This window comes from Pongo abelii, chromosome 3 (assembly GCF_028885655.2).
Source record: "Pongo abelii isolate AG06213 chromosome 3, NHGRI_mPonAbe1-v2.0_pri, whole genome shotgun sequence".
NCBI classification, from domain to species: Eukaryota; Metazoa; Chordata; class Mammalia; order Primates; family Hominidae; genus Pongo; species Pongo abelii.
The window spans coordinates 167,453,812-167,479,825 of record NC_071988.2 but is presented as its reverse complement, the minus strand read 5'-3'; the positions used below and the strand labels follow the sequence as shown (position 1 = coordinate 167,479,825).

Sequence of the window (26,014 nt, the reverse complement as noted above, 5' to 3'; positions counted from 1 at the left end):
AAAATGTTCTGAGATTCATTGAGAAAAATGGTTTTTGTGTCCTCTATTATTTTAAGAGCCCCAAGTGACTGGAGCTAGTGGGAAGAAAGTCTCTGGCACCAGTAACACCACTGGTTTTGCAAAAGAGGTGGTGTGATTTCTCAGATTCTTGATTTGAAATAAAGATGTAGTATGTGTAGCAGATCTCTAGGAAGCAATGACATTTCTAGAATTAAATAGACTGATAACTTTATAAGGGAAGAGCAGGAATAATAATAGTAATTTAAAGGTCTATGTGAAAACCATATATCTGATAAGGGGTTAATATTCAGAATATATAAAGAACTTCTACAACTTTATAACAAAAAACAATAACTTGATTAATAAATGAGCAAAGGAATTAAATAGACATTTATCCAAAGAAGATATACAAATGGGCATTAAACATATAAAAACATGCACAACATTACTAATCATCAGGGAAATGTAAGTCAAAGCCAACACCTTACACCCTTTAGGATAGCCACTACCAAAACAGAAAGTAATGGTAAGAGTTACAGAAAGTGGGCTATGCGCGGTGGCTCACACTTGTAATCCCAGCACTTTGGGAGGCTGAGGCAAGTAGATCACCTCAGGTCAGGAATTCGAGACCAGCCTGACCAACATGGAGAAACCCCATCTCTACGAAAAATACAAAATTAGCCAGGTGTGGTGGCGCATGCCTATAATCCCAGCTACTCGGGAGGCTGAGGCAGGAGAACCGCTTGAACCCAGGAGGCAGAGGTTGCAGTGAGCCGAGATCGTGCCACTGCACTCCAGCCTGGGCAACAAGAGCAAAACTCCATTCCAAAAAAAAAAAAAGAGTTACAGAAACTGTTGGTGAGGATGTGAGGAAATCAGAACCCTGGTACACTGTTGGGAATGTAAAATGATGCAGCCATTATGCAACACAGTATGGAGGTTCCTCAAAAATTAAAAATAGAACTACCATATTGATCCAGTGATATGGTTTGGCTGTGTCCCCTCTCAAATCTCATTTTGAATTGTAGTTCCCATAATCCCCATGTCGTAGGAGGGACCTGGTAGGAGGTAATTGAATCATGGGAGTGGTTACCCCCATGCTGCTGTTCTCGTGATAGTGAGTGAGTTCTCACAAGATCTGATCGTTTTATAAGGGGCTTTTCCCTCTTTGCCTGGCATTTTTCCTTGCTGCCATCACGTGAAGAGGGATGTGTTTGGTTTCCCTTCTGTCACGATTGTAAGTTTCCTGAGGCCTCCCCAGCCATGTGAAACTGTGAGTCAACTAAACCTCTTTCCTCTACAAATTAGCCAGTCTTGGGCAGATCTTTATGGCAGCGTGAGAACGAGTAATACATCCAGCAATTCCACTTCTAGGTATATATCCAAAAGAGTTAAAGATAAGGTTTCATAGAGGTATTTGCACACCCAGCATTATTCACATTTGTAGCACCATTCACGGCAGTCAAGAGGTGAAAGCAACCTGTTTATTGACAGATAAAGGGATAAAGAAAATATGGTATGGACAAACAATGAAATATTATTCAGCCTTAAAAAATGAAATCCTGTCATAGGTTACAACATGGATGAACCTAGAGGATGTTATGCTAAGTGAAATAAGCCAGTCACAAAAGACAAATACTGCATGATTCCACTTATATGAGGTGGCTAAAATAGTCAAACTCATAGAAATAGAAAATAGAATGGTGGTTGCCAAGGGCTGGGGGAAGAAACAGTGGGAAGTTTGTTCAGTGGCTATAGCATTTCAGTCATGCAGGGTGGGGGTGGTTCTGGGCATCTTTTGCACAACAATATGCATGTGGTTGATGCTCTTGTATATTTGGAAATTGAAAGGGTGAATTTTATGTTGTTTGTGTGTTTGTTTTCTAGAGAGAGTCTTGCTTTGTTGTCCAGGTTGTAGTGTAGTCCAGAGATCATATTTCACTGCAGACTTGAACTCTTGGGCTCAAGCCATCCTCCCCACTTCATCCTCCCAAGTAGCTGGACTACAGCCATGAGCCACCACACCCGGACTAAATTTTACTTTATCTTGTGTAGAGATGGGCTCTTGCCATGTTGCTCAGGCTGGTCTTGAACTGTGGCCTCAAGTGATTCTCCCACCTTTGCCTCCCAAAGTGCCAAGATTACAGGTGTGAGCCACTGCACCCTGCCTATGTTGTATCTTTTTTCCACAATTGAAAAAAAAGGCCAGGCACGGTGGCTCATGCCTGTGATACTAGGACTTTGGGAGGCCAAGGCAGGTGGATTGCTTGAGTCTAGGAGTTCAAGACCAACATGGCCAACATGGCAAAACCCTGTCTCTACTAAAAATACAAAAATTTAGCCAGGCATGGTGGCATGCACTTGCAATCCCAGCTACTCAGAAGGCTGAGGTGGGAGGATTGCTTGAGTCCAGGAGGTTGAGGCTTCAATGAGCTGTGATGGTGCCATTGCACTTCAAGTCTGTGCAACAGAGCAAGACCCTGTCTCAAAAAACAAAAAGGCCAAATATTTTTCTTAACAGATTGTTTCTAATCCATGTCACAGTGAGATCACTGAGTAAATGCTAGTTAGGAGACTGTATGACTTACAGTCAAACTGGCTGCTTAAATCAGTTAGTTCACGCCTCTGGAACTCACTCATCTAAGTATACATCACGGCCTGTTTTACCCATCGACCCCAAGAAAAAGTGCCTTCCAAAAGATTCTTGATGAATAAGCAGGAACCGTATTTATGCTTTATTATCCCACCTCCTGAAACACAGATTGAGGTGAGCACCTGATTCTGGGAAACCTACCCATAGATTCCTCAGTGACCCCTGTTGCCACCAGTTTTCTGTCAGGAATCCAAAATTTGGAACCAATAAATTGTAAAGTGCTAAAGTAAACTAAAGTTCTAAGGTAATGAGATAAAATTTCAGCTAGAAAGGCCTTGATAGTCCATATAAAAAACAGTTATGAAAGAGTTAAAATCTAGAATGGTGCAGGAACAAGATGGAGAGAAGTATCATGACTGAGACTTTCTGGTTCACACGAGAATGGCCTGCATTCTTTTTGACTGGTTTTCTGCAGTTCAAATATATGGTTATATGTGGGTTTGTTGTTGTTGTTTATTTATCCTGTTTAGTGTTCACTGAGTTTTCTGGATATGTGGTTTGGTGTCTGTCATTAATTTTGGATAGTTTTCAGGCATCATTACTTCAAACATTTCTTCTTTTTTCTCCTTTTAGTATTCCATAATTGTGTATCTTTGGGAATTTTCCAACTGTTCTTGAATGTTCTGTTCCATGCTTTTATTCTTCTTTATCTTGCATTTGAGTTTGTGAATTTCTAATGGCTTGTTTTAAGCTCACTGATCTTTTTCCTTGGCCATGTCGAGTCTACTGAGAAGCTCATTGAAGGCTTTTTTCATTTTTGCTAGTTTCAGAAATTCCTAGCATTTCCTTTCGATTTCTTCATAGAGTCTCCATCTCTCTGTTTACATTACCGATCAGTTGTTGCATGTTGTCTATTTTTCCATTAGATCTCTTAGTATATTAATCAGTTATTTTAAATTCCCTGTTTGATAATTCCAACATGTATGCCGTATCTGAGTCTTGTTCTGATTATTGCTTTGTCTCTTCATATTATGTCTTTTCTTGCTTCTTGGCATAACTTGTAATTTCTTTATTGAAATGTATACATGTTATTGGGTAACAGAAACTGAAATAAACAGGCTGTTAGTGTGAGGATGCATATTAGTCTGGCTAGGAGTTGAGCTGTATTTAATATTTAATATTTGAAGTACTAGAGGCTTCAAATTCCTCATGTCCTTGTTTTTGTCTTTCCTCTTGACTTGAGGCTTCCTTAAGTACTCCTCCTCAGAGAGACAGTCTGTGTCTGGCATCTCTTACAACTGTAATCCACTGTTACAGTATTAAAGCCTTGGTGGTATGATGGCAAGGTTTAATGGGGGAGGGTCCTATAATCTTAAAATTAAATATCAGCCTTTTAATTGGTCCTGTGTTTCTGGGCTGTGACTTCACAAGTGTTTTTCCAGTGATATAGATTTCCCCTACTCCCACTCCCTTCTCCATTCACTGGCTACTGAGTTTTTAATCTAGTTGCCCCAAGCCCTGACTCCTATTGACTATGTTCCCCTCCCTCTTTTAGGTGAGAAAAAAAGCATCAGCTGGGAATGGAGTGTAAGGAATGCCATTATCCCAGCTGGGAAAAAGCTCAGACAGTCTTTTGCCCTGGAGAGTAGGCCTATGAGAAGGCTCTGGGCTTATTACATATTGATTTCTCTTTTCCGCCTCCTGCCAGAGCCATGAGAGGCATTTTTTTTTTTTTTTTTTGGTTGAATCTCCATTGTGACAACACTGTTCTTGGAAGTACAGTCCGTGAAACTGTGGGGATTTCCCTAAGACTGCAATGTCCAGCAGTTTCTCACTTTTGCACTAGTCCAAACTCAGCCTCCAGCAATTCTTCAAAATAATCACTTAATTTTTCAAAACAATCTAATAGTTCATGCCTTCAGTGGTTTCCACTCTAGATAAGCAGATCTTAGCTGTGACTGTCTGGGTGCACCTGTCTCCAGATTTCAGTGTGGTGGTTCCCTATGGGTCCAAAAGTCCTTGATTTTCAGTTTTGCCAGCATTTTCTTGTGGTAAGGACGAAGTGGTGATTTTCAAGTTCTTTGTATGTCAGTTTAAAACGGAATCCTTATTGCCTCCATTCTTAAAAGCTAAATTTTGATTCCTGTCCTTGGATTTTCATGAGATTCTCTAAAATAAACCATTTTTTTCCCTAGAGTTGGCTTGAGTAGGTCAACCACACAATCAAAAGACCTGTGTCTAAAACTTATTGCCTGCCATGCATCATAGCTTCTTCAACTGTTCAAAGGGGCTGGTTAGGCTAAAATAACTCTAAAATCCCCTATTAATCAGCTAGACATAAAATAAATAATACAAAAAAGATATCATGCTTTAACCAGTCCTCTTGAAGCTACTGATCCTTTGTTTGCAGATGCATCTTCACTGTTAGGAAGGGTAAATAGTAATTTACTACGGGGGGGATAAAAGAAAAATATTTTACTTGTAAAACTGGATCAGGGAAGGATATTTCTAATAAATAACGGTATTATTGCCACAAAAGTTCAAATATATGACAGCTGACAATATGAACCTCACTTGTGTGTGTTTCAGTGGGTATAGAGTTGACCCTTGAACAACATGGAGGTTGGGGTGCTGAAACCCCACACAGTCAAAAATCCATGTGTAACTTTTGACTCTGCAAAAAGTTTACTAATAGCTTACTATTGATTAGAGGCCTTACTGATGACATCAACAGTTGATTAACATATATTTTGTATGTTATGTGTATTATATACTGTATTGTTACAATAAAGTTAGAGGAAAGAAAATGTTAAGAAAATCATAAGAGAAAATATATTTATCACTCATTAAGTGGTAGTGGATCATCATGAAGGTCTTCATCCTTGTCATCTTCATGTTGAGTAGGCTGAAGGAGGAAAAAGAGGGGTGGCTGGTCTTGCTGTCCCAGGGGTGGCAGATGTGGAAGAAAATCAGCATGTAAACAGACCCACACCATTCAAATTCATATTGTTCAAGGGTCAATTGTATTACTAATAATTAGGTAATTCAACCTTTTCATGAAGATTGAATCTTTTAATGTAAGACTCCAATCAATAATACTTATGTCTCACTTTATTCCAAAACAGATTAAAGTATCTGTAATAGATCTCTGTTGTGTCTGCCTGGCATCCTATTTGATTCGGTGACTATCAAACCTCTTATTTTGGGGAAATGATCTTTCCTCAACTCCAATCAATCATAGAACCCACATCCCTGGCCATGGAGATGGACCTATGACCTGTCAGGCAGACCAGTGAGAATGCTCCCCTGAGACTTTCAGAATTAGGTCTATGGAGATAGGGGAAATCCTTCCTGTGGACCTAAGTGCTGCTGTTGCCATATTTCCAGCTATGTGGAGGAACCCAGGAGAATGAAGTCAATACACAGAGGAGAAAAGGCAGGGAGAATCCCCAGCATCATTTGTGTCTGTGAAGTTCACTGTACTCCTACTCTTCTCCTTGTATGATTAGATGATCCAGTATATTACTCTCTTTCCTAAGCTAGTAAATTTCTGTCATTTCTAGCCAAAAGTTGGGGTAATACAGAAGCTGATATTAAGGGTTTCTGTTTGGTTTGGTTTGAATGTCTAAAATATTATCCTTAAACATAAGCAAAAAATTCTACTGGAAAAAAAAATACCTTGAGGTGTGTTCTCCACAAAAGCAAAATCAAGGATATCAGGTTATAGAAGAAAGGCCTTAAAGTTAAAACACTGAGCAGGATCTTACCATCTGAGTTATGTACAAATTCCTTAATTACTCTATATCACAGAGATATCTCTAATTGAAGATAACATCTGTCACTGAACTGTCTTATAGAAAGAATGAGGTTCACAGAGTGCTTTGAGCAACTTGGAAAATAGTAATGTTTGAATCTAATGTATATAATGCATCACATTTAGAAATGGTGAACTTTGATTAATTTCCTAGTAACCCTGATGCTCAATTTCTTTTTCTGTAAAATAGGGGCAATACCTTTTTTGAGGGGTTGACAGAATTAGCAATCATATCTACATGTGAAGCTGGGAGGTCACGATTCAGCCAAAGGTGATACTACCAGAAAAGGAAGGACAGCCAACTACTCAGGCATCCTTTGCAGGAGTTGATTTGCATTTTGAAAAGTGGGCTTGTGTGGGGAAAGCCTTCTGCAGAGGTGTGTACTTAGGTGCTGGGGGAAAAGACAGGAGACCTGAGGACAATAAGAGATGGTAGTAGTTGGTTCCTATCTCAGAACAATGCACTGGCCCCTATGGGAAGAGAGGCAAAGAAGCTGTACCCTGGAAACACAGCACTATTTTGGCAACTTAAGTGTTTCACAGTTTGGGAAGATCTAAGCCAGGCAGCATTCTCCTACAGGAACAGCAGCAGCAGAAATAGTGGAGGCCCAACAGAAGCCTGGCACGAGTAGGCTGCACCCAAGAGTGTGAACTTGTTTGTGAATCAGTGAGGAAACCCCTGAGACTTCCAAAAATACTTGGGGAGAGGACTTTTCAGGGGACTGAGATCTTGCATGCGATGGAATTCTGAGTCAGCAAAATCTGGGTGTAAATGCCAATGTGACTTTATAAGAGAACATTGATCCTTGAAATAGCTGGGTTCCATATATAACAAGATTTGGCATTTAAGTACGAGCCCTATAAATGGCTATACTGTCATGCTAAGATTAACACCATGCAACAACATGGATGAACCTGGAGGACATTATGTTTAGGAAAGTAAGCCAGACACAGAAAAACAAATACTGCATGATCCCACTCATATGGAAGATAAAAAAAGTTTTATCTCATAGGGAGCAGAACAGTGGTTACCAGAGACTGGGGAGGGAAGAGCAGAAGGAAGGGAAGGGGGGTCAATGGGTACAAAGTTACAACTAGATAGGAGGAATAAGTTCTGGTGTTCTATTGCACAGTAGGGTGACTATGGTTCACAACAGTAAGGTAGTGTATGTTACAAAATAGCTAGAAAATAAGATTTTTAAATGTTCTCACCACAAAGAAATGATAAATGCATGAGATGATAGATATGCTAAGTACTCCGATTTGATCATTACATAACACATACATGTATTGAAACATCAAATTGTGCCCCCATAAACATGTACAGCTTCAATGTGTCAAAAATTATTGTAAAAATTGAAAAAAGAAAAAAAAGAATTCTATCCACATCTCAAGTAAGCCTTTGACCTTACTAATAGAATAGTTTACTGACGTACATATGCCCTCACCTCATTCTATCAAGAAGCTGAGGGGGGCTAAGCAAAATAAACTGCCCCAAGGTTACCTTTATACACAAATTTTCAGGTAAATATTAATGAACTTTGACTCACATCATCTACATTTTCTAGTACAGAGTGAAATTTTCTCTAAAACAAAAGCATTCAATATAACTGCTTTTGTGCCACTAATATTTTTGTTATCAAACATACCACAAATGACAAAGCAAATCCACAGAAGCTTCATGGGACAGGGACTATCACTAAGTATTCATCTCAAGTGGGATAAAAACATTCATAAATTTAGTAAATTTTAAAATTTAGAAAATTTTAATTAAAATACTACGGAAAGAAAAACATTTGTTAAAGAGTTTTTCTGATTGTTCCTTTTAAAGGAAAGTTTTGACATGTTCATCATTGTTGTAGTCTTACCTGAATAATGCTAATGTTGAGAACATCTACTGTTGGTGCCAGCCACCACTCTGACACTCTACCTGAATTACAGTGGCACCCTAACATATGTCCACTTGGATAGGAATTCAACTTCAGGAGGAGTTTCATAAAGTCTGGCGTAGGAAGCATTTGCATTAACGAAGCCACATTTGCATTTCTCAGACTTTAGGAGCAGCAAAGCTCCACCATCTGCACAAACATACAGATCACAGGAGTTACTTCTGTCTTCACAGTTTACTGGTAGTTTACTAGTTTTTAGCAGTAGCATTATGACTTCTATGATGGCAGTCTACCTGGTGAGCACAATGTTTGAATGATTTTCACTAATTTTTCCTGGGTTTTTTTTTTGCATTAGAGGTTCAACTACATAAATTATCATACATATGTTGTTCGTTAGCTGTTGTCTTCAGTGTACAGTGGGCAATGGCTATAAAAGCTTAGGGAAATGGCCATATGATCAAGTGATTCTGAAGAGAAAATGCCTTGTTAGGTTGTATTGGGATAGCTAATGTCAACTATTGAAATAACTGTCATCATTTTAATGAGATTTGATATTGTTATAGCAAAATGTCTGTCAGTTTTGGAGCTCAGCACATTTTTTTCCTATCTACAGAAGTTAATGGTAATCATATTCTTGACAAGGCAAAGTGAACCTATGAGATTTTTTTCAGAATTATCTTTTTAAGATGGGCACTAACTCGTTTAATCCTCATAACAGTTCTAAGAGATAACTACCATTTATTGTCAGATATGTATTTAGCACTTGTATTAGGCTGTTCTTTCTATAAATACCTGTGACTGGGTAATTTATAAATTTATAAAGAAAAGATGTTTAATTGGCTTATGGTTCTACAGACTACAGGAAGCATGGTGCTGGCATCTGCTCAGCTTCTAGGGAGGCCTCAGGAAGCTTACAATCATGGCAGAAGGTGAAAGGGGAGCAGGCATGTCATATGATGAAAGTAGGAGCAAGTGATAGAGTGGGGGATGGGGAGGTGCCACACACTTTTAAATGAACAGATCTAGATCTCGTGTGAACTCAGAGCAAGAGCTCACTTACCACCCAAAGGATGGCCCAAGTCATTCATGAGAGATCTGATCTAATCCATTCACCTCCCACCAGGCTCCACCTCCAAGATTGGGGATTACATTTCAACATGAGATTTGGGTGGGGACAAATATCCAAACTTCATCAGCATTTATATCCAAGGATTAGATGTAATACTAAAATAGTCCTGCTCTGGGTGGACACTATTGTCATCCCCATTTAATAGTGAGGAAACTGAGGCACAGAGAAATTAAGTAGCTTGGCCAATCTGAAATTAATATTAGTCTGTTTTGTAGAACAAAGAACTGTCACAAATATCTGTGTAAAATATTTACACCACCACCTACCAATTATTGAGGCTAAGCACTGTACAACTTCTAAATTAATTCTTCCAACCCTGTAAAGTAGCTATTATCTTAATTTTACAGATAAAGAAACTACTGCACATAGAGAAAAAACTTGCCAAATATCATATAGCTAGTTAGTGATAGAGCTGAGATCTGCCCCCACATGTATCTAAGTCAAAACCTATGCTTTTGACCAAGTCAGAAGTCTGGTACTATATAATCACAGATGGGGAGAGGGAATAGGATTTCTGAGTTGAAAAAAAAGGCTATATTTCATTATTATTATATTACCTCCAGTATAGCAAATAACAGAAACAGAGGTGAAAAATCTCTTAGAAATTGGTCTCTATACAATACCCAATGGTACAATGACAACATAACGAGAAGTGAGTTTTCCAATGATTTTTATGATGACATTTATAACATTTAAAAGTAGTTCAAACTAAGAAGAAATGCTTTGAGCCTTAAAATTAAAGCCAACAAAAGTCCCCCCACCTTTCCTACCTTCTTTACAATGCAGTATGTGTGCTCCAGCATTACTTATACTGTGCCACATGTGGCAGGAGATTTGTTATTCCCTGTAACAGCTTACTCAGGGAAATTATAAAATTCCTTCTCTCAGGTTTCTAAAAACCAGTTTTTTTGTCTGAGAGGGTGGTTTAATGGTAGTCCTTTCTAAAATCAGAAAAGTCAAATGGATAACCTTTCAAAGTTTCTCCTAATCCTTGTAAGAAATAGCTATGCCAATGGAGTACTAAAAATCTTTCCAAAAAATGTAAAGGGATGTTTGTTAAAATAATGCTCAAGAGGTTTGATTCCACATAGGAACCAGTACAGTAAGTAACAATGCAAGCTGCTATACTACATAAAATATTCTACAGGGTTCAGAATAGAATATGTTAGAAACTTCTATAAAGGCTTTTTGTGCAATGGAGAAATTTTATGGTTAGAAATTTTATTCAAATGTACATAGTTACAGCTGCCATCAAATAAGTATAAAATATATTCAAAGAATTAACTAGAAAGGGTTCTTCAAAGATAATCCTAAAATATCCTAAAATATCAAGAGTATGATGGTAGTAACAAGACCATGAGAGAAAACTGAAATTATACATCAGGTTTGTAGTTTCAGATACCCATAACTTTAACGTAATAAAGATAGTAAGCAGCCTTTGAGTATTTCCTATACACCATCATGACAGTTAAATAATTCTATGTTATTTCATTTAATCTTCACTAACCTTAGAAAGTTATTTGCCAATTTCATTTTACCAGGGAGGAAATGGAAGCTTAAAGAGATTAGCTCATATAGCTAATATATGATTGATCTGGGTTTAAAGTTTAAACCCACATAGTCCAACTACAGAGCCCAAGCTCTTAATCAATGTGCTATGCTTCCTCCATAGCATAGGACAAAACTTGTTCACCATCAAGAAAAAAGATTTTTAAAATACTAAAATGAAGTGAAATGGCCAAGGAAGAAGAGAAGCAAAAGCCTTTGGTAGTCTTCAAACTGAATAATCCTTGAATCATTCTGACCTCACTTTGTCTTTTAGGGGTTTACTCCAATCGGCTACAAATACAATGGGTCCAAGCATTGGGGATTAGTCACCCATTTTATTTGTAGCTGATTTTCCCAGTTCCCTTTTTGCTCTCTTACCTATCATGTTGGGGGGTGGGGGAAGGGTACCTGCAAATCCAGACAAGCAGACTTTAAAATTGTGGTCACATCATCACATTATTCCGGTTGTTTCATTACTCATGTACATGGTAATTTCAGAAATTCTTAGAATAATCTGGTACATTAAATGTCAATTATGATTGTCGGCTCTCAGCAACCCACTGTGTGTTGTTCTGGCTTCAAGAAGGACTCCAAAAATATGGTCACTCTTGTTTACATCCTCTCTGGAAATCCAGATAATATGGAATCAAAGTAAGCATTTTAAAGTGCAAGATATTTTCTGCTCCCCTCAGCTTTCTCTGTCCTTGACTAATAAGAAGAAACTACCCTACAGGCCACCATGCCAGGGTATAAGAAGAGAAGGAAACAGAAATCAGTAACATACAACAGGTACCTTATAAATACTGCCTAACTTTTGCCATTCATGTCTAACTTCCTTCAAGTTTTCAAGCATGGCTCACAAACAAAGAAGACAAGAGTACCATACAATAATTACTGAAAATATAAGCATAGAAGTGATTTTTCTATTAAAATACTTTATGAAATGATATGTAAAATTATTATACAGGATGAATTTTATTAGTCTCTGCTTTTAAAAGCTTTTAACAAGAAGTCTGCTGCTAGTCCTGGGGACAGGGCCCCAGTGAGAACCTTTTGTTCCAGTAGTGGAATCTGTTCCCGGACTGTGGGGTGGGTCCTGAAATGCTCTAACACACTTTCCTGAATGAGATTCCACATCCAAACTTTCTGTTGCTTCCGTCGTTTGGCAGTCAGCTCCCCACTGGCAAGCATCAGGTCCTGGAAATCTTTCATTTTATCCCACATTTCAGAGATCCCCTCTCCACTTCTGGCAGAAATACGAATTACCTATTGAAAAGGGTAGAACCAGACCATTTTACTTAAAATGATAGAAAAAATTTTTACAGGGATGCTGATACCTGCCAGTTAATTCTTACAGTCTACAGAAATAGGCAATTGACAAGAATGAGATTTTATTGCTGTGTCAAAGTAAATATACCAATATATATTCTGAGGTAATATACCTAGGATTACTAAGTGAGTGACAGAAATAAAACACTGATTCAAGGTCAAATTTTAAGCCCAGAGATTTATTTTAATTTAATTTATTTTATTTTAATTGCTCAGATGGTCAGGGGCATCATAGAGGACTTGTGACAAGGGCAATGCCAGGTAGGTTCCCCTGAGGCCTGAGTGCCAGAAAATGAAGCTAGGTTGAGAAATAGCCTAATTCCCTCTGTCAAATTTGCCTGATTTAGCAAGTGGAAGAGCTGGGTATCTGACATCTGCATGTATATATAAGGTGGCTCCAGACTCAATACAGACAACATGATTGGGAAAAACTGGGATATGACAGTAAGATAAGTCATCATTGTTCTCATTATAATGATTACAGCTTATTCTTTAATAACATAGTGTCTGTCTACAGATAAAGATGCCCACATCAATATTACTGCATCACTTATTACAGGATTAAAATTTTTTTCCTTACTGAAAATGGCACCCAACAAACATAATGGGAATCAAATTCCAATATAGATAATCAAATCATTAACTGCTCCATAATCTTAATAAGGATGGTTCCTTTCAGAATGGATTTGCTATCACTTCCAAATGGCTCAAATCAAGTATTACAATCACATCTATCATCTCTGATCTAGTTTTTGACATCTAGTGGTTAAAGGATTATACTTAAAATCATGACTACACACTCTGGCTTTGTCATGATTTTTAAAACTATCATCTTCACATAGAAGCAAGATTGATTATATGTCTAGTTTGGGACTTACATCCTGTCTTCTAATGTACACAATCCATTCAGAGTGAAAGATACAGAATGCAAGCAAGCTTACCTTTGGTTTCCAGACTTGTGAACGTTTGCGGAGTAATTTCAGTGCACTCACATACTCCGCTTGTATCCTTCGAGCTGGCACAATCAAGTCTCCATCAGATTTAGTTACAGCTACCAGATCTGCCATCTCGATTATACCCCTTTTGATACCCTAAAGAGATCAGAAACATTTAATGACAACCAACATAAAAATGGGAAAACTAGTCAATGCTAAGATTTTGAAAGTCATACATTTCATTAACTTTTCATCCGTATCCTCCTAAGCCCTGGATGCCAAGAATCACCATTATTTGACAGAAATTACTCAAAAGCATTGGCTGTTGGAATTATAGAAGTCGTCTGTAATATCTCTTCCAAATTTAGAAACTAACGTGTTGAAATACATTCAGAATTAGGGTAAATACATCAAGTCACAACATCATTGAGTGGCAGGACAGTTCACATTGTCTCGTGATGGAATCTGCTTCTCCTGAGCTAACACTGAAGGATGCAAAACCATCCATCATTAAGGTGCTTAAAAAGAAAACACACCTATCCTTAACATCTGCATTTCCAGAAAAGTCTTTGAAATTTTCCTTAAATGTATATAGCATTTTATTTTCAATTTGCATTTGAGGAAAAATAACCTGATGTCTAAAAATATGTCAATCTCTTTTTTTATTATTATTTATTTTTATACTTTGTACTTTTCTTCTTTCAGCTTTGTGTGGACAAACCTCAATTTCTTAATTCAAATTATGTCACATAAAAATATTAGAAATAAAGGATGAAATCCAAAAGCCAAACCTTATTTAGTAAATACATATTTTTCTACATAAGATTAAAATTTCTTTTCAAATATTTTTAAACAAAACATTCAGTTATGAAATTCTAATAGTTAACGTTTCTAAATAAGCAGCCATAGTCTGCAATCACTATGTTTTAGAATTATAAAATTGAAACAGAAGCATTGTATAACAAATAATTTGTCTGGGCTAGGAGTGGTGGCTCACACCAGTAATCCCAGCACTTAAGGAGGCTAAGGCAGAAGGATCACCTGAGGTCAAGAGTTCAAGACCAACTCGGGCAACAAAGCAAGACTTCATCTGTAGAAAAAAAAAATTAAAAAATTAGCAGAGAGTGGTTGCACATGGCTGTAGTCCCAGCTACTTGGGAGGCTGAGGCAGGAGGGTAGCTTGAGCCCAGGAGTTCAAGGTGACAGTGAGCTATGATCATGCCACTGCACTCCAGCCTGGGAAACAGAGTGAGACCCTGTCTCAGAAAAAAAAAAAGGAAAAAATTTCTCTGGTCTTTCGGTTTCTGGGAGGTAATCTTTTAAGTTCTAAATTCCCAGAATTTCCTGAGTAACAGGAGTGTCTGTTATTCACGGGAGGTGCCTGGGGCTATACCTGAGTTTTTTTTTTTGAGACAGAGTCTCACTCTGTCGCCTAGACTGGAGTGTAGTGGTGCAATCTTGGCTCACTGCAAACTCTGCCTCCTGGGTTCAAGACATTCTCCTGCCTCAGCCTCCCAAGTAGCTGGGACTACAGGCACCCGCCACCACGCCCGGCTAATTTTTTTTGTATTTTTAGTAGAGACGGGGTTTCACCGTGTTAGCCAGGATGGTCTCAATCTCCTGACCCCGTGATCCACCCACCTCGGCCTCCCAACGTGCTGGGATTACATGCGTGAGCCACTGCGCCCGGCCTATACCTGAGTTTATGCAATGAGATCACTCAGGATGGGAGACTGACCATGGCAGAAAGACCTATCATGTGATTAGAGGGTTGGGGTTTTATGCCATGTGATATCAACCCAACTTCCAGGGAGGGGACAGGGGCTAGAGATCAAGTTCAATTACTCAATCAATCATGCCTACACAATGAAACCCCAAGAAAAACTTGGGACACTAAAGCTCAGGGGAGCCTTCTGGTAGGTGATACACATCAATATGCAAGGAGAGAAATGTGTCTTGAGGACACAGAAGCTTTGCATTTGGGCCCTCCCAGGCTTCTTATGTGTCTCTTCATTTGGATGGTCCTGATTTGTCTCCTTTATAAGCACGCTGCAATTGTAATATAGTGGTTTCCTGAGTTCTCTGAGTCACTCTAGTGCAAGGGTCCCCAACCCCCAGGCCATGGAGGAACTGGGCCTCACAGCAGGTGGGCAGCAGGGGGGCGAGTATTACTGCCTGAGCTCTGCCCCGTTAGATCAGCAACATCATTTGATTCTCATAGGAGCGCAAACTCTATTATGAACTACGCATGCTAGGCATCTAGGTTGTGCACTCCTTATGAGAATCTAATTGATGCCTGATGATCTGAGGTGGAACAGTTTCATCCTGAAACCATCCCCCTTACCCCCAGTCTGTGGAAAACTGTCTTCCATGAAACCAGTTCCTGGTGCCAAAAAGGTTGGGGACCACTGCTCTAGTGAATTACTAAACCTAAGGGATAATGGGAACCCTCAAATTTATAGCCAGTTGGTCAGAGGTATGGGTGGCCTGGGAACCCTGGAGCTTGCAGCTAGTAGTGTCTGAAGTGAGAGGAGGCTTGTGGAGGACTCTGCCCTCACCCTATGAAGGCTGCACCAACTTTGGGTAGTTGTGCCAGAACTGCAGTGCAGGAGGAGAGTAAGAATCGCCTTGTACAACATATAAACTATGATAGTGGGATCCCACTCTCCCCAGAACTTTTGAATCAATGTACTAACAACATCTATGCAACAATGGTCTCTTCTGGCTGGAGTGATCCATGTATTTCAGTCATGTTACAGGTGGAAAAATTTATGTTGCATAATTTTACATTCTCAAGGACATATATTCTATTCCTGTAAGTTAGGAAAAAATATAGAGAATCTGCCTTTGATTCAGGTATTTTAGCCAACATGAATGATGTTTCATTTTCTAAACCATTATCAACTTAGTTTACAAAAACACAACATTGGAAATTTTTATTTTCAGAGATATACATTTTATATTTTTGGGGAAAAACATAAAAATAATTACCTGCAACTCATCTCCTCCTGCTGGTGGCAGTAGTAAAACAAACATGTCAACCATGTCAGCAACAGCAAACTCCGACTGACCCACACCTGAAATTTTAAATCACAACTATATCCTAAAATACTCACCATTATTAGACTTTCTCAACTACATTGACCATTTTCATTCTACTTCATTCACTCATACTCACGGTCACACAGTCAACCTGGTCACTCCTTTAAACATCTCACTTCTGAAGAATGTATTAAATGTCATATCTTACCCTCTAAGCAAACCCGTTATCCTTCCCAGCTCTCCCGCTCCGTTCTTGGATTGAATGGAGAACCTAAAGGCTTCCATCCTCTCCTCACTCTCACAGCTCTTTCTTGGCTTCCCTTTCATCAGCGAGCAGCTTGAACACTGTGACTCTAATCTTGAATCATGCCTGCAAATACTTTCATCTTTTGTCTTCTTGTCCTCATACTTGCCTGCAAACGCCCACTTATGTATGGATCAATCCAACTGTGTGTGTTCTCTCCTCCATAGGCACGTGAGAGAAATCACTCAGCTCTGTGGACAAGAGCCATGACAGGCAGCCTCTGCTACATCTTCCTTATGGCCTGGCAGAAGCAATCTCCCTAAACGCCCTCAGTTGGCTTCCGTTCCATTTCCCACAGCAGCTATTATGAACATTCACTGTCCCATAATCTCCCCGCTTGATGAGGACCACAGCAACTACTTCACAGAGGAAATAAACGCAAGAACTTCCTAGACTTCTCCCTCTCCCATACTCCACAGGTAACAAGACACAAATACAAACTCAGCCTTACTGCCTCCTCTGCAGTCTCAGTGTAATAAGAACTATTTGACTGAAAAGGAATCTCTCATTCCTTTCCACTTCCTCTGGGTCCTTGCTGATTTTTATCTTTAACCTCTCATTTATCTACAGGTTCTTGCCCCCTGGCACAATACATAAACTGTGCTCAAATCTTTCTCATCTTAAAACCACATAAAATGAAAACAACAACAAAATAACATGACAAAAACTCACAAACTCCTCCAACTATCACCATGTTTCTCACTTTTTAAAAAATACTCATTTCTGGAAAAAGGTAATTTATGCTGATTCCTTCCACTTCACCTCATGTTCATCTCACCCCACTTAAAACTGTCTTCCAGCCTGGGTGATATAGTGAGACCCTGTCTCTATAAAAAATACAAAAATTAGCTGGGCATGGTGGTGTACCTGTAGTCCCAGCTACTTGGGAAGCTGAGGTGGAAGGACAGCTTGAACCTGAGCCTGGGAGGTTGAGGCTGCAGTGAGTTGTGATTGTACTGCTGTGCTCCCACCTGGGCAACATGGTGATACCCCATCTCAAAAAAAAATCTTCTTCCACCAAAATTCTGGAAACCTTCTCCCTTTCTCGGTGTGATGGACTTCTAGTTGCCTATTTAATATTTATTCTTCCCTATTTTCTTATCCCAATGTTATTAGGAGTATCAGTGTATCAGATGAAAGACCACATTCACAAGCTCTCCTTTCAGTGAGATATGATGAATGAGTCAAAGCAACAGTCATTAGATGGGGTTTCCAGAAAAGTTTTTTAAAGAGGCTAATCCAGCTATATCTCTTATGCCACCCCTCTCTGCTTCCTTATTTCCCTTTCCTTCTTCCATCTATGTAGAACATGGAAGTGTCAGTCAGAGCTTCATCAGCCATCTTTTAACCATGAGCAAACTGGGGATGGAAACTGAGTGCTAAGAATGGTAAGCAGGCAGACAAAAGAAACCTGTGACACTGAGGGCACTGTCAAAGCACCATACCTGCTCTGGACTGCCTGCCTCAGGCTCCTTTTTATTTTAAAGAGAGACTGGGTCTTGCTCTGTTGCCCAGGCTAGAGTGCAATGGCACGATCATGGCTCACTGCAGCCTTGAACTCCTGGGCTCAAGCCATCCTTTCACCTCAGCCTCCTGAATAGATGGAACTACAGGTGTGTAACACAATGCCTGGCTAATATATATATATATATTTTTTGGTAGAACCAAGGTCTTGCTATGTTGCCCAGGCTGGTCTCAAACTCCTGGTCTCAAGCAATACTCCCACCTTGGCCTCCTGAACTGCTGGGACTACAGGTGTAAGCCACCATGGCTGGCCTCAGGGTTCTTTTATTTTTTGAGACAGAGTCTCACTCTGTCACCTCGGCTGGAGTGCAGTGGTGCCATCACAGCTCACTGCAGACTCAAACTCCCCAGGCTCAGGTGATCCTCCCACCTCAGCCTGCCAAGTAGCTAGGACTACAGGTGCGCACCACCATGCCCAGCTCATTTTTTTATTTTTCTGTAGAGACGGGGTTTTACCATCTTGCCCCGGGAGGTTTGGAACTCCTGGGTTCAAGTAGTCTGCCTGCCTTGGCCTGCCAAAGTGCTGAGATTACAGGCTGGGGCCACAACGCCTGCTCTAGTTCTCTTTTATATAGAAAATAACCTCTTTCTTGTTTAAGTCACTGTTATTTTGAGTTTCTGGGAAAGGTAGCTAAATACAACCAGGTAATATATTTGGTTTTTAAGGTGCTCTTCTCCTTTGATTCTCCTACTACCACTCAGGCAACTAACTCTTCATTCATCTACTTTTTAATGGTGGAGTTTCTAAAGCCCTGTCATGGCTATTGTTATAAACTGAGCTGTGTTCCCCTCATCTAGAAACATTCCTATGTTAGGCCGGGCGCGGTGGCTCAAGCCTGTAATCCCAACACTTTGGCAGGCCGAGGCGGGCGGATCACAAGGTCAGGCATTGGAGACCAGCCTGGCCAATATGGTGAAACCCCGTCTCTACTAAAAATACAAAAATTAGCCGGGTGTGGTGGCGTGCACCTGTATTCCCGGCTACTCGGGGGGCTGAGGCAGGAGAATCATTTGAACCCAGGAGGTGGAGGTTGCAGTGAGCCAAGATTGCACCACTGCACTCCAGCCTGGACGACAGAGTGAGACTCTTTTTAAAAAAAAAAAAAGAAAAAAAAAAAAAGGTCGGGCACGGTGGATCACACCTGTAATCCCAGCACTTTGGGAGGCTGAGGTGGGCGGATCACGAGGTCAGGAATTCGAGACCATCCTGGCTAACACGGTGAAACCCTGTCTCTACTAAAAATTAAAAAAAAAAAACAAATTAGCTGGGCGTGGTGGCAGTGGCAGGCGCCTGTAGTCCCAGCTACTGTGGAGGCTGAGGCAGGAGAATGGCGTGAACCCGGGAGGCAGAGGTTGCAGTGAGCCGAGACCCCGCAACTGCACTCCAGCCTAGGAGACACAGCAAGACTCCGTCTCAAAAAACAAACAAACAAACAAACCACATTCCTATGTTAAAGTTCTAAACCTCAAGGTGACTTTATCTGGAGATAGGGCCTTGAAAGAAGCAATTAAATGAGGTCATAAGGGTAGGGCCTTAATCCAATAGGACTAGTGCCCTCAAAAGGACAGGAAGAGACACTAGGAGAGTGAACAGGAAGAGACAAGGGAGAGTGAAGATGCAGCAAGAAGGCAGCCATCTACCTACAAGACAAAGGTAGGGGTCTTAGGAAAAACCAACCCTATGGGCACCTTGATGTTGAACTTTCAGTCTCCAGAACTGTGAGAAAATACATTTCTGTTGTTTAAGCCACCCAGTCTGTGGTATTTTGTTATGGCAGCCCTCGCAGATTAATATAAATATCTTCCATTTTTGTCCCATATTTTCCCCAGTTGATGTGAACCAAATTCTTAACTTAAACTATGAAACTATGAACCATGCTGGTAACTGTTAAATCTGTATTTCTCATTCAGTCCTTTTCTCTTGAGACACACAGTCACTCGGATACCTAATAAGCATTTAACACTTAATATATTCACAACTGAACTCACTGTTTTCCTCTCTGTAAATCTACTTTTTCCACAGTATTCTCTATTATCTGCAATTCCCCTTCCTTCCTTATCTCACATCTTATCATGGATAAAATCCTGCCCATTTATCTTCAATGTTTTGTTGATCTATCTCATCTCCATTCTCACTTCCTTTGCTTGGTTCAGACCTCTACCATCTCCTTCTGGGATCAGTACAGTAGTCTCCTGATTCTATTCTAGCCCTCCTTCTAATCATTCTATACTCTGCTGCCAGGGATCTCTCCAAAATACCTATCTGGTTTTCTCACTCTCCTGCTTATCCAGCAGCATCTTCCCGCTCCTTTCAGGGCAAACTCCAGAAGACTCCTTGGCATGGCATGTAAGGTCCCTGACAATCTGGCCCTGGCCTACTGCTCCAACTGACCTCCCTTCATTCCCTGCCTTCACACTCTGTGCTCTAAGTATCCTGAGCAAACTGTACTTCTCTGGATGGGCTATGTTTTCTCACTCCTGTGTATCTTTGCAAATGCTCTTTATCGCATACTTTGTTTAACTCCAATTCTTCCTTCAAAACTGAGTTCAGCTGTCACCTCCTCTAGGAAGTCTTCACTGGAGCCCCACATCTGAGTTAGGCTGTATCACAAACATTTATCCCACAGAAATATAATAGACTGTCTCTCCACAAGAAAGAATTTATTAGGGTTTTCATTTCAGTGTCTTCATCACATGTACCTATATGCTAAGGATATAAAACAATGAAATAAAACGTATCTGCATTTTCAGAAGGCACCCAACTACATTAATTTTCTTGGTGAACACAGTAGACATATGAAATGTACTTAAACAAAATAGGTGTTGTGCTAAAGCATCATTTACACAGATCTTCCTAATGCTTACAGTTCTCCTCTGGCATGTATAATATACCACCTGTATAACAGTTATCCCGATAGATGGCTTATTTTTACTTTTTAAAATAAGATCTTGGAGGGTAAAGATTATAACCTATACATTCATATCTTCTAGGGAGTACGGGATATCTAGTATTTAATTATACATTTAGCAAATATCTGCTGAATGAACAAAAATAAGTTGTCGTCACTCATCTTTATATAGCATTCATAAAATAGTATACTGTTATGAAATAGAATATCACACTCACCAACGGTTTCAATAAGAATTATGTCATATCCCGCTCCTTCACACAACAGAATAGCTTCATTTGTGGTCCTTGTCACGCCTCCTAAAGTTCCTCTAGTAGGAGATGGCCTGATGTATGCATTCATATCTCTTGATAACTCAGTCATTCGGGTTTTATCACCTAAGAGTGATCCTAAAACATACAGTTACATTTTATAATCATGGAACAGTTTTACGGGTCAATTATCAGCCAGTTCCTAGAGGGAAGTGCTTTATGCCATTTCTCCCTAAATCTCAAACTGCATTTCATATTACTGAGCTTCTCTCCAACTCATTGTATACAATGATGTCAGATTAATCTTAACATTTCAAGCCCCTCAAAATCTATAATTTATAGCTTCCTCCTGACCAAAGGTTCCAATCTACGTTCTTCAGCCGCACCTTACCTGTCCAACTCTGGCTTCTACTAGCCCCCACACCAATCCTCTGTTCCAACCAGGGTGGTTACTTTATTGTCATCTTAACATCACTGTGTTTGCTTCGTCCCATCTTTTGTTTGTGCTCTCATGCCAGAAGTATCTCTCCTGTTTCCTCACTGCTGAGTTACAATGTGTCAAGCCCAGGGTCTGTATTCTGGCTCCACCATTTCACACTATTCAATTTTGAGAGGTCACTTTACCTTCCTGAACCCTCTTTCCTCAGCTACATCACAAGGGTAATATGCTACTGGGAGAAGCAAATGTAATTATATACAGGAATGTGCTTCAAAAACCGTTAATAACAAAAACACAGAACTTATCCACCTTATAAAGATCAGTAAAAGTCCTTGCTCCTTCATATAGTCTGCCTGGAACCTTTTCAGCCCATGCCCATCTCTGTGATTTTCTAAGGTACAACAGCTCTGCAATGTATGCCAGCATCCTGGAGGACATAAGAGAACTTTAGTGTCCCTCCTCTTTCTATTATCTCCTTGAGCACCCTCCACTCCTCATTCTTTTATTTTTGCAAATGACATTTTCTCAACCTTACGTAAATGCTACACAAATATATCTTCAAGCTGCCCCTTCTGCCCAGTCTGCTGCTTCTAATCGCCTACTACTTAGAAAATTTGGAGCTCTCACTGAATGCAATGTAAGCTGAGTTAATGGATGGAAAACTATTCATACAACACATTTTTTGGTTTCATATTTTTAATTCTTATCTCTTTCACACAGTGGTTCTCAACTGGGGGCAATTTGGCAATGTCTAGAGACATATTTACTTGTCACAAGTGAGGGGTAGGGTGCTACTGGCATCTACTGGGTAGAGGCCAGACATGCTGCTAAATAAGCATCCTTCAATGCACAGGACAGCCACTCACAACAAAGAATGATTTGACATAAAATGTCACTACCGACAAACTTAAGAAACCATGCTTTAAATAAGTCTTTGCCTACAGGACCACGTCTTACATAGGTTGTACACTAAATGCTTAACAAAGTGTTAAGAGTAGGCACTCAATAACTGTGGAATGAAACTGGTTATGTTTTTGTTTTCACTGTAGTATAATATTTTGACAAACATCAATACTTACAAATTCTAGAAGACTGAAAGTCCTGGGACTATTATGTTTTACTACTTTGCTTTAGTCATATACCAACATTTGTAGGTGTACTGCTGTTCTAATCTGAATATTCATTTTCCCTCTTTCCACATAATGTTTCCACATATCTTTCCACATAATGTTAAAGATTGAAAAGTTTCTTAAAGATATGCTCTTTTACCACTAAATGCCAGTTCACAGTCTTCTCATAGGTTCTAATTCTAGACCACACTTGTACCCCATATATCAACTTCCTTATTTACTTCACATACAACCTTTTTCTAAGGTAATTTTCTGCATGAAATAATCTCTGTGTAAGTAAACAATATGCCAAAGCTATACTTTAAATTACTATCCTATAGATCCCATCACACTGAAGTAAACATTAGGAAATTACTGTCCCATGTCTTAGCCAGCGATTCCAAAACTGTTAATTGTAGACTCTCACGAACGTCTCAAAGCTATCACAGGGGGTCTGTGAATTCAAAGCACAAAGAAGATTGACTATAGACCAAAAAACTAATGCTTCCCAACTTTAATGTAATGCTGTTTTTCAAGTGTATGCACTGATGCAATAAGGTAGAAATGTATATTTATAGTGTTTTGTCTATCCTTGTATTTTTTTCTTTCAAAGTCTATATAATTTTTTGCCTGAGAAAGGTACCACTATTTTTTGAGAAAGGTTAGGAACCACATAGCTATGTAACTTTAATCACAGGCTATTTTATGACATTATTTTTGTCTATTATTATCTCAAGCTATTATTTTTTTTCTATTGTTAAGTATTCTAGAATATTGTGAAAATAGGGGAATGGCCTTCTCACCTATATATAAATGAGGGCCACTTACTAAAAAATCCTTCATTAAGTACTTACTTTTAACAAAGTTCTAAAGCTGTAAATGAGACAACATATTGACATGGATTTAATTTTGAACATTGTGAGCAAAAATTTTATTTTACAGTTAACTTTTTTTATTACAGTGACTCAAAAATTTTGAATGTTCTGAGCTAGATGTCTCAATGGGGTGACAATAGGAATGGGGTGATAATAGGAATTGTCCACGTCTATATTAACCTAAGTCCCTAAAATATGATTACATCATCATTCTGAATACTTAGTATTAAATCCACATTATAACACAGTATGCAAAAACTAAATACTTCCATAAAGCATCTTGTATTTACCCCTTCACAACACACATTGTATTGTAATGGCCTGTGTTTGTGTTTCCTGCATAAGATGTAAACCTCGCTAAAGCCAGGACTGTATCTTGTTCACCATCATATAACACAGTTTAAGAACCTTCCATGTACAATGCCTCACCTATAGTAGGCACTCAAATACTTGCTAAGTGAGTAACTGTCATATGAAAAGCTTAAATCTTAAAGAGGGGTAAGGGAAGAAAAAACCTTTCCTGTTTATATGGTATGCTTTCTGCTTTCTTTAAACGATCCTTTGGGAAACTAAGTTTATATTCATTTTATCTCTGATGAGCTGCAAATTAAACTTTGAGTGACTTCATGACCTCAAATCAGAAAGTAATTGCTTAACATTCTGTGCAACGTACAATGTACTATGCTAAATGCCGTAAAGGGAATGGCAGTATATTACAGTGCCCCTCTAAGAGCTTTCTGTTTAACTGAACATATTATATAAACAGTTGACAATTACAAACAGCAGTAAGGTTTTTCTAAAGCTTAAGAGATGTTAAAACATTATGAGGAAAATGGCACATGAGTAAGGACCTGTTTTCTGAATTGCACAGGTGCTAATGCAGCCAGGAAACACAACAGGAGCAAAGAGGGGCCTGGCCTTATGCATGGGAGCTGAAGGACTGAAATTTGCAATTGATCATCTTCAACTTCTGGCACCTGTTGTCACCATTTTCTGAGTGCCCACTGAGCTGTCCACAAGCTGGCCTCCTCTGAAGAGTACAACACTCCCAAACTACTTCCCTCAGCTTCCACCTAACTCTGCAGAACTCCCTTCCTTTAGCGAGACCAAACTTAGCTAGCAGTTAGAGGTCACCCAACTGTGCCAATTCCTACTAAATTGTAACAGAAAGCCCCCAGAGCTCTGCAATTTAAAAAGAATCAGCCATACTTACCACCACTAGTACAAGAAGAAGGGTCCACAGCTAGCACAGATAATTTGTGCCCTCTCTCAGTAAGCATTTTTCCAAAATATTCTATAAATGTTGATTTTCCAGCACCAGGGGGCCCAGACAATCCTATGGTGGAAAGAGATCTTCTAATTCAATGAAACAAATGAAATCAGAACTACGATCAGTTTTACTGAGTAAAATATTAGACTACCTTCTATTTCCCCTAATGTATTAAAACCACAATTAATATATTTCAACATGTCCTAAAATGGCAAATAAAAATCTGTTTCTTTAATTCCTGAGTAATGGGGCTATAGGAAGGAAACACTCTGGGTTCCACATGTTCACAAAATTCACTTTTAAAAACTACAAAACATGCTTTGCCTTTGTACTATAAAGTAGATCTTTCTGGACAGACTTCATTGTCTCCACTGTTAATGTGCTCAGTTTCTACATCTGCCCACCTCTCATCATGATCAGTAATTATTCTACCTACCTCAGTTCTGTATACTTTTTCCCACTGGAAAAACAACTCATTATTCTAGAAATTCCCAGTGATTGAGAAAGCAATTTTCTATTTATAAGGGATCATCTTTTTTCTTCATCTCACTCATAACTCAAAGAATATAAACTGAATTCTGAAAAAAATAATTTATGTTAAGAAAAGCAGAAAACTCCCCCACTTGGAGAGTTGGCAGTGCACGGCTGGTAAGAGCACAAACCCTGAAGCCACGCAGCCAGTTCTCATTCTAGCTCTGCCTCCCATGAGCTGTGTGATCTTGGGTAAATTACTTAACCTCTTTCTATGCCTCAGTGTCCACTGCAATAAAATAGATATAGTAATAGTACCTCTCTCTTCAGGTCGTTTTAAGAATTAGATGCGTTAATGTCTGCAATATGTTTAGAACAGTGCATGGCATAAGAGACATATGTGTATGTTAAATGAAATATATAAAACATAGGCATTTAACTAACTACACTCAAAGTATGTATAGTGTATGGGATGCCTGACTCCTTACCACAATTCTTGGGGCAGATCCAATACTATCTTAAACACCCTTTTAGGTGCTGAATAAACATTTGTTGCTTTTACTTATGGTGGTGAAAAAAATAA

General features: G+C 39.2%; 1 protein-coding gene across 2 annotated transcripts in view; it reads right to left on the bottom strand.

The window, feature by feature from the left end:
- Nucleotides 1–7,391: 7,391 nt before the first annotated feature.
- The window catches only part of MMAA (metabolism of cobalamin associated A), a 41,779-nt gene continuing 23,156 nt past the window's right edge, over nt 7,392–26,014 (bottom strand). For both annotated transcript variants that reach the window (XM_054554535.2, XM_002815182.6), the window contains 5 exons: nt 24,904–25,026; nt 21,235–21,405; nt 16,229–16,314; nt 13,244–13,393; nt 7,392–12,239 (listed from right to left, as the gene is read on the bottom strand). In XM_054554535.2, coding sequence (XP_054410510.1) covers nt 11,952–12,239; nt 13,244–13,393; nt 16,229–16,314; nt 21,235–21,405; nt 24,904–25,026 — 818 coding nt within the window. In that variant the 3' untranslated portion in view covers nt 7,392–11,951. The remainder of the gene's footprint in view (nt 12,240–13,243; nt 13,394–16,228; nt 16,315–21,234; nt 21,406–24,903; nt 25,027–26,014) is intronic.